Source organism: Salmo salar, chromosome ssa10 (genome assembly GCF_905237065.1).
Source record: "Salmo salar chromosome ssa10, Ssal_v3.1, whole genome shotgun sequence".
NCBI lineage: Eukaryota > Metazoa > Chordata > Actinopteri > Salmoniformes > Salmonidae > Salmo > Salmo salar.
Window position 1 is genome coordinate 122005539 of NC_059451.1, and position 14084 is coordinate 122019622.

At 49.9% G+C, this 14084-nt stretch overlaps 1 protein-coding gene across 1 annotated transcript in view; it reads left to right on the forward strand.

Annotated features, from left to right (window-relative positions):
* The window catches only part of LOC106561777 (DNA-binding protein RFX7-like), a 50701-nt gene extending 36828 nt beyond the window's left edge, over positions 1 to 13873 (forward strand). Inside the window, 6 exon segments of the mRNA XM_045688767.1 lie at positions 1719 to 1900; positions 3874 to 5827; positions 7483 to 7921; positions 7924 to 10448; positions 10491 to 10799; positions 10860 to 13873. Coding sequence (XP_045544723.1) covers positions 1719 to 1900; positions 3874 to 5827; positions 7483 to 7921; positions 7924 to 10448; positions 10491 to 10799; positions 10860 to 11402 — 5952 coding nt within the window. The 3' untranslated portion in view covers positions 11403 to 13873.
* Positions 13874 to 14084: the final 211 nt, after the last annotated feature.

The window sequence follows — 14084 nt, forward strand, 5'->3', positions numbered from 1 at the left end:
GAATGTCAACAAATGTGCTTTGACAAAAAAACGCATCTCTCGACTGCATGATTAAAAAACAGATCAATGGAGACCTACAATAATTATACTCGCTCTGCAGAGATTAGGAGGACAGCGTGCAACACACGTAGGACATTGATCCAATTCTGATCAAAATATTCTTATTGTTTGATATTATGATTTGTTTTGTCTAGATAAAAAAAAAATGTACATGTCCGTTCCGGACAACTTAATAAATGTTATACTTGCCCCGGGCAAGCAGACAAGCGTTAATGTCGAGCCCTGCAGGATGTGACGACATGTCATCTTGTAACTGTACATAGTGATCATAAACGTTGACACTGTCTATGACATGAGTTTTATGATATGGGAATTGTGAAGTGCACATTTGGACTCACGGGTGTTTGGCTCTGCTTGATTGACATCAAAGCGATATTTATTATAATCCTCAACGTCTCATCTTTCAAAAAACATTGAGTCCTCTTTAATTTACAGCATTTCCCTCATTTAGACAACAAAAAAGTTGCAAAAATTGCTCAATTAGCGGGAGAGATGGGGGCAACTTATTGTCCTGTGCGGTATGTATCTGCCATTTTCAACCCTTGTAAGGGTGTAAAGGGCTCCAGGCTAAACTGATCCTAGACCTGCATTCCTCCTCTGAGACCGGGGCAGTATATATCAAGCGTCTAAGAGTGCTGGTCTAGGATCTGTCCTCTTATTTATTATGATATAAAAGGCTAAACTGATCCTAGACCTGCACTCCTACTCTGAGACCCGGGGCAGTATGTATCAAGCGTCTAAGAGTGCTGGTCTAGGATCTGTCCTCTTATTTATTATGCTATAAAAGGCTAAACTGATCCTAGACCTGCACTCCTACTCTGAGACCCGGGGCAGTATGTATCAAGCGTCTAAGAGTGCTGGTCTAGGATCTGTCCTCTTATTTATTATGATATTAAAGGCTAAACTGATCCTAGATCTGCATTCCTCCTCTGAGACCGGGGCAGTATGTATCAAGCGTCTAAGAGTGCTGGTCTAGGATCTGTCCTCTTATTTATTATGATATAAAACTCTAAACTGATCCTAGACCTGCGCTCCTACTCTGAGAGGTTTTCTGAATAGTGGCCCAGATTTTTTACATTTTAGTCATTTAGCAGACGCTCTTATCCAGAGCGACTTACAGTAGTGAATGCATAGATTTCATAATTGTTTAAAAAAAAAAAAAATCATACTGGTGCCCCATGGGAATAGAACCCACAACCCTGGCGTTGCAAACACCATGCTCTACCAACTGAGCCACACGTGACTGTGGTTCTACATGACCTTGGGCCCAGATCTACATGACCTTCGGCCCAGATCTACCTTGTGCCCAGATCTACATCACCTTGTGCCCAGATCTACATGACCGTGGGCCCAGATCTACCTTGTGCCCAGATCTACATGACCTTCGGCCCAGATCTACATGACCTTGGGCCCAGATCTACATGACCTTGGGCCCAGATCTACATGACCTTTGGCCCATATTCTATGCCTGAGGAGTGTTACTTCCTTCTTCACCAGTAATAATATAGACCTTTTAACAGATGCTTTTTTCCAAAGCGACTTACAGTCACACTGAATACATTTTACGTATGTGTGGCCTCGGGAATCGAACCCCCTTACCTTTGGCATTACAAGCGGCCGTTGTCTAACATGTTCCCACTGTGTGTGTCTCCCGGCAGGTCCAGAGGAGCAGGCAGCTGATGACATCCCCTAGTCCGGTGGGGTCCGCCGAGGGGAAGGTAATGCCAACGGTCAACTTCCAGGTGGTCACCCACACCCAGTCTCTGACCCACAGACAGTCACCTAAAACGCCCCAGAACATCTCAGCCAGCCCCGTGGGAGACCGCCTGGCTAGGCACAGGTAATAATGAGAATCATCATCATCACCATTTATCATAATAATTATTTTATTTCTATAGAATACTTTAAATACACTATGGGCTGGTTTTCCGGACACAGATTAAGCGCACCGCTACACTCTTAGTAAAAAGAGTTCCAAAAGGGTTCCTCAGCTGTCCCCATATGAGAACCCTTTTTTTGTTCCTGGTAGAACCCTTTTGGTTTCCATGTAGAACCAACCCTGTTAGCAGTTGATGTTACTCTTCAATAACATAGACCCCCAAATAAAATTATACAAAGAGGACAAATCATGGATGTTCTGCTAAGAGGTATAGATGTTGATTCTCACCTGTCCTCAGTGATTCTCTCCTCAGTGATTCTCTCTTCAGTGATTCTCTCCTCAGTGATTCTCTTCAGTGATTCTCTTCAGTGATTCTCTCCTCAGTGATTCTCTCCAGTGATTCTCTCCTCAGTGATTCTCTCCTCAGTGATTCTCTTCAGTGATTCTCTTCAGTGATTATCTTCAGTGATTCTCTCCTCAGTGATTCTCTTCAGTGATTCTCTCCTCAGTGATTCTCTTCAGTAATTCTCTCCTCAGTGATTCTCTTCAGTAATTCTCTCCTCAGTGATTCTCTCCTCAGTGATTCTCTCCTCAGTGATTCTCTTCAGTGATTCTCTTCAGTGATTCTCTCCTCAGTGATTCTCTTCAGTGATTCTCTCCTCAGTGATTCTCGCCTCAGTGATTCTCTTCAGTGATTCTCTTCAGTGATTCTCTTCAGTGATTCTCTCCTCAGTGATTCTCTTCAGTGATTCTCTCTCAGTGATTTTCTCTCAGTGATTTTCTCTCAGTGATTTTCTCTCAGTGATTCTCTTCAGTGATTCTCTCTCAGTGATTCTATTCAGTGATTCTCTCCTCAGTGATTCTCGCCTCAGTGATTCTATTCAGTGATTCTCTCCTCAGTGATTCTCTCCTCAGTGATTCTCTTCAGTGATTCTCTTCAGTGATTCTCTCTCAGTGATTCTCTCTCTCAGTGATTCTCTCCTCAGTGATTCTCGCCTCAGTGATTCTCTTCAGTGATTCTCTTCAGTGATTCTCTTCAGTGATTCTCTCTCAGTGATTCTCTCTCAGTGATTCTCTCCTCAGTGATTTTCTCTCAGTGATTCTCTCCTCAGTGATTCTCGCCTCAGTGATTCTTTCCTCAGTGATTCTCTCTCAGTGATTCTCTCCTCAGTGATTCTCTCTCAGTGATTCTCTTCAGTGATTCTCTTCAGTGATTCTCTTCAGTGATTCTCTTCAGTGATTCTCTCCAGTGAACAAAGTGACAGCATGTAGTTTTATAACCCAACCCTAGCCTGTGGTTGACCAATTAGAATTCCTTGCAATAAAACTGGGCCAATGGCCAAATAACAAGTATCCTATTTCTTTCTCAATGTATAAACAATTTGGACCAATGAGAACGTGCCAATGTAGCTATGAGTCCCAGACTGAAATTCCTCCCATGTCTCTGACCCATTGATCATTAATCCCCTATTACATAAAAAAAAGATATATTTCCAATGATCGTTAGTACTCTATTGACCTCTCATCCTCTGCGTTGTATATTTATCTTCAAAATATTCTTACAACCCTCTGTGGAAAGGGTTCTACATGGAACCCAAAAGGGTTCTAACTGGAACCGAAAGGGTTCTAACTGGAACCAAAAGGGTTCTAACTGGAGGTTCTAACTGGAACCAAAAGGGTTCTACATGGAACCCAAAAGGGTTCTATCTGCAACCAAAAAGGGTTCTTCAAAGGGTTATTCTATGTGGACAGCCGAAGAACCCTTTAAGGTTCTAGATACAGTAGCATCCCTACCGTCATAGCCCTTGTAGCTAAAAAGCTAATTCAATGAACATTCTCCATTGAGCATGCTTTTAAGTCCAAGAAAGCAGCCCTATAAAGTTCAGTTGTCTTTGTTTGTGTCAGTAATCTATTTCCATCTCCTGACGCCACAGGTACCCCCAGATTCTCCCCAAGCCCTCTGCCACGGCGGCCATCACCTTGCGTTCGCCCCCCACCCTGCTCATCACCAACAGCCCCATGAAGACCCACCACGTGATCCAGCCCCAGCTCAGTTCCCACGTCAACGTGGTCAAGATGACCGCCATCTCTCTGGCCCCTAGCAACACTATCAGTACCAGCAGTAACAGTATGGTCCTCAGGCCAGCTTCAGCCTCGGCCGGGGTGGGAACCACCACCACTTTTACCACCATCGCTGCCCTAGAGGAGGTCCAGCAACAGGGACAGAGCCAGGGAGGTCCCCCAGCCCCAGCTACCCCACAGTGTCCTGCAGGACGACCTGGCGCCCCAGCCTCCAACCCTACTCCCACAGTGGCTCCTGAGGCCATCATCACTGACAATAACCCGGGCTCTAACTCAGATAAACGGAGCACCATACAGAAGTCCCCCGGTGGGTCCAAGGGTCCAGAGAGGGCCACTAAGTACCGAGCGTCCAGCGAACCCTCGCTCCTGGTCATATGCTCACCAGGACCTGAAAGAGTGACCGCCAGGACCAAAAGCTACCCTTCTTCTAGTTCCCCTCCCACCTCTGCCACCAATGCAGCGACTATTAGGGTAGAGGCCAAGCAGGACAGCAATAACAACAGCAGCACCGCATCCACCTGTCACCAAGAAAGTCCTTTTTATCTGACTGTTGTGCCCTCGGCCAATCAGAACGCTCCTAACGTCAGCGGAAAGTCCTCCTCGTCCAATGGCTTATCGGCTGTTACCCTATTGTCTTCTATAGACTCCTCCTCCTGTGCGTCAGGTTCTAAGAGTCCCCGGAAGCGAACCGGCCCTGGTCTGGATTCCTCCCACGTGATCCCTGTGAAACGTGTCTTCATCTCCCAGCAACCTTTAGGTGTGACCTTTGACCCCAAACCAGGGATTACCGCCGCCGTCAAGAGGGTCCCAGCCAGACAAGGCACCCCCGCCCGACCAGAGAGCGCCCCATGTCGAGTGACGGTGAAACAACGCCTAGTGCCCACGCAGATCCTGGCGCTGTCAGACTTGCCCGTCACGAACACGGAGATCTCCTCCTCCTCCTCTCAGACTGTCGACGTGAAGCCCCAGTCCTCCTCGTTGCTGCTAGTGAAACGTGAAGACCAGTCCTCTCTAACTCTAAGTCTCAGCACTGTCAGCAGTCACACCAGCAGCACTGAAGCCCCTGGTACGACCACCACCACAGTGACTGAGCAGCAGCAACAGGCCTTACTACAGCAGATCACAGCAGGACCAGTAGGAGCACAGCAACACTCTGAGGCCTCTGTCTCTGCGATGCCAGTAGGAGCACAGCAACACTCTGAGGCCTCTGTTTCTGTGATGCCAGTAGGAGCACAGCAACACTCTGTCTCTGCGATGCCAGTAGGAGCACAGCAACACTCTGTCTCTGCGATGCCAGTAGGAGCACAGCAACACTCTGTCTCTGCGATGCCAGTAGGAGCACAGCAACACTCTGTCTCTGCGATGCCAGTAGGAGCACAGCAACACTCTGTCTCTGCGATGCCAGTAGGAGCACAGCAACACTCTGTCTCTGTGATGCCAGTAGGAGCACAGCAACACTCTGAGGCCTCTGTCTCTGCGATGCCAGTAGGAGCACAGCAACACTCTGTCTCTGTGATGCCAGTAGGAGCACAGCAACACTCTGAGGCCTCTGTCTCTGCGATGCCAGTAGGAGCACAGCAACACTCTGTCTCTGTGATGCCAGTAGGAGCACAGCAACACTCTGTCTCTGCGATGCCAGTAGGAGCACAGCAACACTCTGAGGCCTCTGTCTCTGCGATGCCAGTAGGAGCACAGCAACACTCTGAGGCCTCTGTCTCTGCGATGGGGAACATGAATTGCACAGTGTTGGAAGAGTCAGCCGCAGGACATCTGGTGGAGCAGCAGAAACAGACCTTCATTCAGACTGTGAGTGTTTATTATGACCCACTATGTGTCAGTCTTTAGTACAGTATATCAGGCTAACTATTTTTCATTTGTGGAGTTTACAAAAGTTTTTTAACCTCCCACAGCCAGTGGAATCGTGTGGCGCGAAATACAAATACCTCAGAAATGCTATAACTTAAATTTCTCAAACATATTACTATTTTACACCATTTTAAAGACAAGACTCTCGTTAATCTAACCACATTGTCCGATTTCAAAAAGGCTTTACAGCGAAAGCAAAACATTAGATTATGTCAGGAGAGTACCCTGCCAAAAATAATCACACAGCCATTTTCAAAGCAAGTATATATGTCACAAAAACCAAAACCACAGCTAAATGCAGCACTAACCTTTGATGATCTTCATCAGATGACACTCCTAGGACATTATGTTATACAATACATGCATGTTTTGTTCAATCAAGTTCATATTTATATCAAAAAACAGCTTTTTACATTAGCATGTGATGTTCAGAACTAGCATACCCACCGAAAACTTACGGTGAATTTACTAAATTACTCATGATTAACGTTCACAAAATACATAACAATTATTTTATAGATACAGAACTCCTTTATGCAATCGCGGTGTCAGATTTTAAAATAGCTTTTCGGCGAAAGCACATTTTGCAATATTCTGAGTACATAGCTCGGCCATCATGGCTAGCTATTTTGACACCCACCAAGTTTGGGGCTCACTAAACTCAGAATTACTATTAGAAAAATTGGCTTACCTTTGCTGTTCTTCGTCAGAATGCACTCCCAGGACTTCTACTTCAACAAAAATTTTGTTTTGGTTCCAAATAATCCATAGTTATGTTCAAATAGCTCCGTTTTGTTTGTGCGTTCAGGTCACTATCCGAAGGGTGACGCGCGAGCGCATTTCGTGACAAAAAAAATCTAAATATTCCATTACTGTACTTAGAAGCATGTCAAACGCTGTTTAAAATCCATTTTTATGCTATTTTTTTTTTCGTAAAATAGCGATAATATTCCAACCGGGCAACGTTGTATTCATTCAAAGGCTGAAAGAAAAAAATTTAGAAGTCTCGTGAACGCGCATCTCAGTCTCACTGTCCCCAGGCTGACCACTTACAAATTCTGCTGCTGTTCTTTGCCCAGAGACAGCAGACACCCCATTCCACTTTCTGGCTGCTTTAGAGAGCCAATGGAAGCCTTAGAAAGTGTCACATTACAGCACAGATGCTGTATTTTCAATAGAGATGCAACAGAAGGACAAGAAATTGTCAGACAGGGCACTTCCTGTATGGAATCTTCTCAGGTTTTGGCCTGCCATATGAGTTCTGTTATACTCACAGACACCATTCAAACAGTTTTAGAAACTTTAGAGTGTTTTATATCCAAATCTACTAATTATATGCATATTCACGTTTCTGGGCAAGAGTAGTAACCAGTTTAAATCGGGTACGTTTTTTATCCGGCCGTGCAAATACTGCCCCCTATCCCAGACAGGTTAAAGCGTCATTCCACAATATTATAACAATTGACCGGACACATTACTTATTAAAATGACATTTGATGTTTTTGAAATCATCCTTGTAGGGTGATAACCAATAAAACATTGTCCCTCCTCCTCTGATTGTCAATAAAGTTCTGTTCTATTTCATTCTATTCTAGATAGCAGCAGACCACACCGAGCACCAGGCCCTGGATTCCACCGACCAACACCAACTCTCCAACGTCATGTCCCAGACCTCAGACTCCTCTGATCAGTTATCTGGTCTTCATCAGGAGATGCTGGACTTTGCCTCCTCATCCTCCCAGCACGGCTCCACCATGGACTACTTCTCCTTTAACGATGATGATATGACCCAGGACAGCATAGTAGAGGAACTGGTTCAGATGGAAGAACAGATGAAGCTGAAGGGCCTCCAGCCGCTGTTCAGTAGCTGTGTGGATAATATCTCTCTCCAGGGCCAGCCTGGGGGCCCCCAGGGGCCCATCCTCAACACTCACCACCAGGGGGATAGCTCTTCTTTCTACCAGTCTGCCCATAGCAGTATTACCCCCATCCAGACCCCCACCCCAACCCCCACCCTGACTCCAACCCCTACCCCACGGAGATGACTCTCGGCGGGCACAGGCTGACCAGAGAGAGCCCCTACTGCCATCACAGCATGGCCCCTATCACGCCCGTGGAGGTTCCTCTAGGAGGCCGACACACCCCTATAAGCTCTCTGTCTAACTGTTCTAGCGGCATCCCGCCCAGCCCGGTGGAGTGCAGGAACCCGTTTGCCTTCACACCTATCAACTCCAGCATGGCAGGGGGTTACCATGATGCCTCCGTGGTGTCTGTCTCCTCCAGTCCCATCAAGCCCATGCAGAGACCCATGGCCACTCACCCAGATAAGGCTAAACTGGAGTGGATCAACAACCGTTACAACAGTAGTGGTACTGAAGCTATTGGAGGAGTCGGAGCAGGGCCAGGGTCTGGGTTATCCATCTGTAACCACAGCCTTGGTGGACTCCTGCCTAGTTACCAGGATCTAGTGGACGATCACTTCCGTAAGCCTCACGCCTTCGCTGTCCCGGGTCAAAGTGGCCAGTCTTTCCGGGTCCAGTCCAGACATCAGGACGGCAGCCATTTTGGACATCTCGCCCCCATCTCTCCGGTGCAACAGCAGTTGACCAGCGTATCGACCACACCCACCAACACGGCAACCAAACAGGACGAGAGCTTCGCTGTGCCCGCCCCTCTTGACGGCAAGGGTGGAGCCCTGTCATCAGGGGGCGGGACGTTCCGTTGCCGTAGCGTCAGCCCCGCCGTGCGTCAGATGAACTTCAGCGGTACCGACACAAGCACCGGCACTACCACTCGATTGGTTGTCTCGCAGTTTAGTTCCCCCATGACCTCACAGGAAATACTCAGCATCCTGTCCAACAGCCAATCGGTGGGCGGCAACCTCCACAGCGTGGCCCAGCGCAGCCAATCGGTGCCCTTAAACATCATGATGCAGAGCGTTGTGGAGATGCAAGGCATCCAGGGACAGAACCAGAGTAATGCCACTAAGATCACCAATGTCCTCTTGAGTAAGATGGACTCTGACGTGAACGACACTGTGAGGGGCCTGGGCATCAACAACCTCCCTTCCAACTATACCGCCCGCATGAACCTCACCCAGATGCTGGAGACCCAGTCTCAGAGTCAGACTGCCCCTGGGGGCTTCACCGCTGGAGGAGATGGAGGAGGAAGAGGAGGGAACGCCCATCAGTCTCAGCTGCAGGCTGTCAGCTCCAGCCCTGCCTCTTTCGAGCTCCAGCAGCACGGGGGCTACCTCACCAGTACCGGAGGAGGCGGGGGGGAGATGAGCTTCAACCAATCACAATCAGGCCCTGGTGGTGAGGATGTGGACCTGGAGCTACAGCAGATCCAGGAGCTTCAGGAGGCCTCAGGACAGCTCCATCCCCAGCTACTACAAACCCAGGCTAGGCTGCTCCAGAGTCCCCATCCCCAGCTCCACATTCCCCAGGCCCAGCTCCAGAGGGCCCAGCTCCAGAGTGCCCAGCTCCAGAGTCCCCAGCTCCAGAGTCCCCACCCCCAGCTCCAGAGTCCCCAGCTCCAGAGTGCCCAGCTCCAGAGTGCCCAGCTCCAGAGTCCCCAGCTCCAGAGTCCCCAGCTCCAGAGTGCCCAGCTCCAGAGTCCCCAGCTCCAGAGTCCCCACCCCCAGCTCCAGAGTCCCCAGCTCCAGAGTGCCCAGCTCCAGATTCCCCAGCTCCAGAGTCCCCAGCTCCAGAGACCCCAGCTCCAGAGACCCCAGCTCCAGAGTCCCCAGCTCCACATTCCCCAGGCCCAGCTCCAGAGGGCCCAGCTCCAGAGATCCCAGCTCCAGAGTCCCCACCCCCAGCTCCAGAGTCCCCATCCCCAGCTCCAGAGTCCCCAGCTCCAGAGTCCCCACACCCAGCTCCAGAGTCCCCATACCCAGCTCCAGAGTCCCCACACCCAGCTCCAGAGTCCCCACACCCAGCTCCAGAGTCCCCACACCCAGCTCCAGAGTCCCCAACCCCAGCTCCAGAGTCCCCACACCCAGCTCCAGAGACCCCAGCTCCAGATTCCCCAGGCCCAGCTCCAGAGTCCCCACCCCCAGCTCCAGGGTCCCAACACCCAGTTCCAGAGTCCCCACCCCCAGCTCCAGAATCCCCAGCTCCAGATTCCCCAGGCCCAGCTCCAGAGGCCCCAGCTCCAGAGTCCCCATGCCCAGCTCCAGAGTCCCCAGCTCCAGAGTCCCCATGCCCAGCTCCAGAGTCCCCACCCCCAGCTCCAGAGTCCCCAGGCCCAGAGTCCCCAGGCCCAGCTCCAGAGTCCCCACCCCCAGCTCCAGAGTCCCCAGGCCCAGCTCCAGAGTCCCCACCCCCAGCTCCAGAGTCCCCAGGCCCAGCTCCAGAGTCCCCATGCCCAGCTCCAGAGTCCCCAGCTCCAGATTCCCCAGGCCCAGCTCCAGAGTCCCCAGCTCCAGAGTCCCCATGCCCAGCTCCAGAGTCCCCACCCCCAGCTCCAGAGTCCCCACCCCCAGCTCCAGAGTCCCCAGGCCCAGCTCCAGAGTCCCCAGCTCCAGAGTCCCCACCCCCAGCTCCAGAGTCCCCAGGCCCAGCTCCAGATTCCCCAGGCCCAGCTCCAGATTCCCCAGGCCCAGCTCCAGAGTCCCCATGCCCAGCTCCAGATTCCCCAGGCCCAGCTCCAGAGTCCCCATGCCCAGCTCCAGAGTCCCCAGGCCCAGCTCCAGAGTCCCCAGGCCCAGCTCCAGAGTCCCCATGCCCAGCTCCAGAGTCCCCAGGCCCAGCTCCAGAGTCCCCAGCTCCAGAGTCCCCACCCCCAGCTCCAGAGTCCCCAGGCCCAGCTCCAGAGTCCCCACCCCCAGCTCCAGAGTCCCCACCCCCAGCTCCAGAGTCCCCAGGCCCAGCTCCAGAGTCCCCACCCCCAGCTCCAGATTCCCCAGGCCCAGCTCCAGATTCCCCAGGCCCAGCTCCAGATTCCCCAGGCCCAGCTCCAGATTCCCCAGGCCCAGCTCCAGAGTCCCCAGGCCCAGCTCCAGATTCCCCAGGCCCAGCTCCAGAGTCCCCAGGCCCAGCTCCAGAGTCCCCAGGCCCAGGCCGGGTTCCAACTCCTCCAGCCCATCACCACCCAGCAGCAGCAACAACAGGATGAAGAAGACGATGCGCAACAACAGCTAGACTTCAACAACACTGTTAAAGACCTGTTAGGTGACGACGGTCTCAACGTCCACGCTGAAGGCCTCAACCCTAGCTCTCAGCTGGTTGGTCAGGTGGCCTCGGAACTCGACGCCGCTGTGGCGTCCGACTTCACCAACGACATCGGGCTGACCTCCGACCTCTCCAGTAGCATCGCAGACCTGAACACGTTGGACGCCAACCTGCTGTTCGATCCGTCCAATCAGCAGCAAGAACAGTACGAAGACGCCACACTGGAAGAGCTGAAGAACGATCCTCTGTTTCAGCAGATATGTAGTGATACTGTGAACTCCTCGTTCGACTGGCTGGAGAGCAAAGACCAGCCTACTACCGTAGAGATGTTGGGCTAATGTTGCTATTGTGTGTGAACGAATGGAAGCTTATTCCCTAATATAGTTCACTATGGGTCTTTGTCTATTGGCCCTAGTCAGAAGCGGTGTACAATATAGGGACTAGGGTGTCAATTCAGATACAGACTGGCTTAAAAAAAAAAAAATGTATTTTTATGTTTTTTGTTTTTGTATTGTTTTGTCAGGAGAGAAAAAAACTTCTGGACCACTCGGCCGTTTGTCCAGTGAAAAGTGCCGGCCTGGAAATCTCTCCTAATTTTTCTTGTTTTTATATCACTTTTATTGTTAAGATATCTGAATCACAATACATTACCACTTCATTTCACCTTCCTATGAAATCATCAATGAGTACATTTCAAGTGAGTGAAGACGCGGACTGTGAGACGCGGACTGTGAGACGCGGACTGTGAGACGAGGTCAGTGAGACGAGGTCAGTGAGACGCGGACTGTGAGACGCGGTCTCTGAGACGTGGACTGTGAGACGTGGACTGTGAGACGTGGACTGTGAGACGTGGTCTCTGAGACGTGGACTCTGAGACGCGGACTGTGAGACGCGGACTGTGAGACGAGGTCAGTGAGACGTGGTCTGTGAGACGTGGACTGTGAGACGTGGACTGTGAGACGTGGACTGTGAGACGAGGTCAGTGAGACGAGGTCAGTGAGACGTGGTCTCTGAGACGTGGACTGTGAGACGTGGACTGTGAGACGTGGACTCTGAGACGTGGACTGTGAGACGTGGTCTCTGAGACGTGGACAGTGAGACGTGGACTGTGAGACGTCTCTGAGACGTGGACGTGAGACGCGGACTGTGAGACGCGGACTGTGAGACGCGGACTGTGAGACGCGGTCTGTGAGACGCGGACTGTGAGACGTGGTCTCTGAGACGTGGACTGTGAGACGTGGACTGTGAGACGCGGACTGTGAGACGTGAGACGTGGACTGTGAGACGTGGTCTCTGAGACGTGGACTGTGAGACGTGGACTGTGAGACGTGGACTCTGAGACGTGGACTGTGAGACGTGGACTGTGAGACGTGGTCTCTGAGACGTGGACTGTGAGACGCGGACTGTGAGACGCGGACTGTGAGACGTGGACTGTGAGACGTGGTCTCTGAGACGTGGACTCTGAGACGCGGACTGTGAGACGCGGACTGTGAGACGAGGTCAGTGAGACGTGGACTCTGAGACGTGGACTCTGAGACGCGGACTGTGAGACGCGGACTGTGAGACGAGGTCAGTGAGACGTGGACTCTGAGACGTGGACTGTGAGACGTGGACTGTGAGACGTGGACTCTGAGACGCGGACTGTGAGACGTGGACTCTGAGACGCGGACTGTGAGACGTGGACTCTGAGACGTGGACTGTGAGACGTGGACTCTGAGACGTGGACTGTGAGACGTGGACTGTGTCTGAATGCCACCCTAGTGCTCTGATTAAGAGTTCTGCACTATATGCAGTAGGGGTCCATTTCAGTGGCAGACTTGTTATAATGGGGTAGATTTCCCAAGGTACAGTATAATGAACACCATACAGTTAAAACATATCTTCCTATGTTGTGTGTACTCATTCAATAATGCAATAGTTTTATTCAGAAATCATCTAACAAATAGGACATCTGGCACAAAATCACACAATCGCACAATCACAAAATCACACAATCACACAATCACACAATTACACAATCACACAATTACACAATCACACAATCGCACAATCACACAATCACACAATCACACAATTACACAATCACACAATCACACAATTACACAATCACACAATCACACAATTACACAATCACACAATTACACAATCACAAAATCACACAATTACACAATCACAAAATCACACAATCACAAAATCACACAATCACAAAATCGCACAATCACACAATCACACATGTTTGCTGTAGGATGTAGTATCCTGTTTTAGTGTGTTTCAAAAGTGAATCCAAACAGAAAAATACAACATTAGAAGGCAACTTAATAACATGCACATGACATTTTAGCAGTAAATTTGCCTACCATGTCCGAATACTAAACGGGTAGCATCCAGAAGCTACCAGGTGCTGAATTTAAGACATCTCTATCATGCATCATATTGATACCAAATCAATGGCATACTGGTTCATATCTGAACAGTTTAAATGTCAAAATCTATTTATACTACTTGTACTGTTCAATTAGGAAGAGATGAGAGGAATTTTGAAGATGAGGAAGATGAGCTGGATTCGCTAGTACTGGTAGTCTTATCTGGTGAAGAACCAATATGACACTCCTAGGAAGGGAAGCAACAACAAACATGGCTGCCTTATTACGCCATCTCTACAGACAGACTGTATATAATACTATTCAGTAGTACATAGAATCTAGAACCGATTCTATAATTCTAGAACCGATTCTATTATTCCAGAACCATCCAGAGCTTCACCATTCATATCAAGGCAGCTGATTAAACTCTGATAATGTTTTCAATACTTTTTCTTATGATTCTCTTTTTATTTGCAGTGTCACTTGAGGCATCGATACTGTATAAAAACAAAGCACATGCTGTGTGCCCTTATCATCAGCTGTAGATGGAGAATAATGTTGACACAGGCATACGTTTCAGTGGCCAGAGGGTAACTCCCAGGGTTGAACAAAATATTTTACAACTGTGTCCTAAATGGAACCCTATTCCCTATGTAG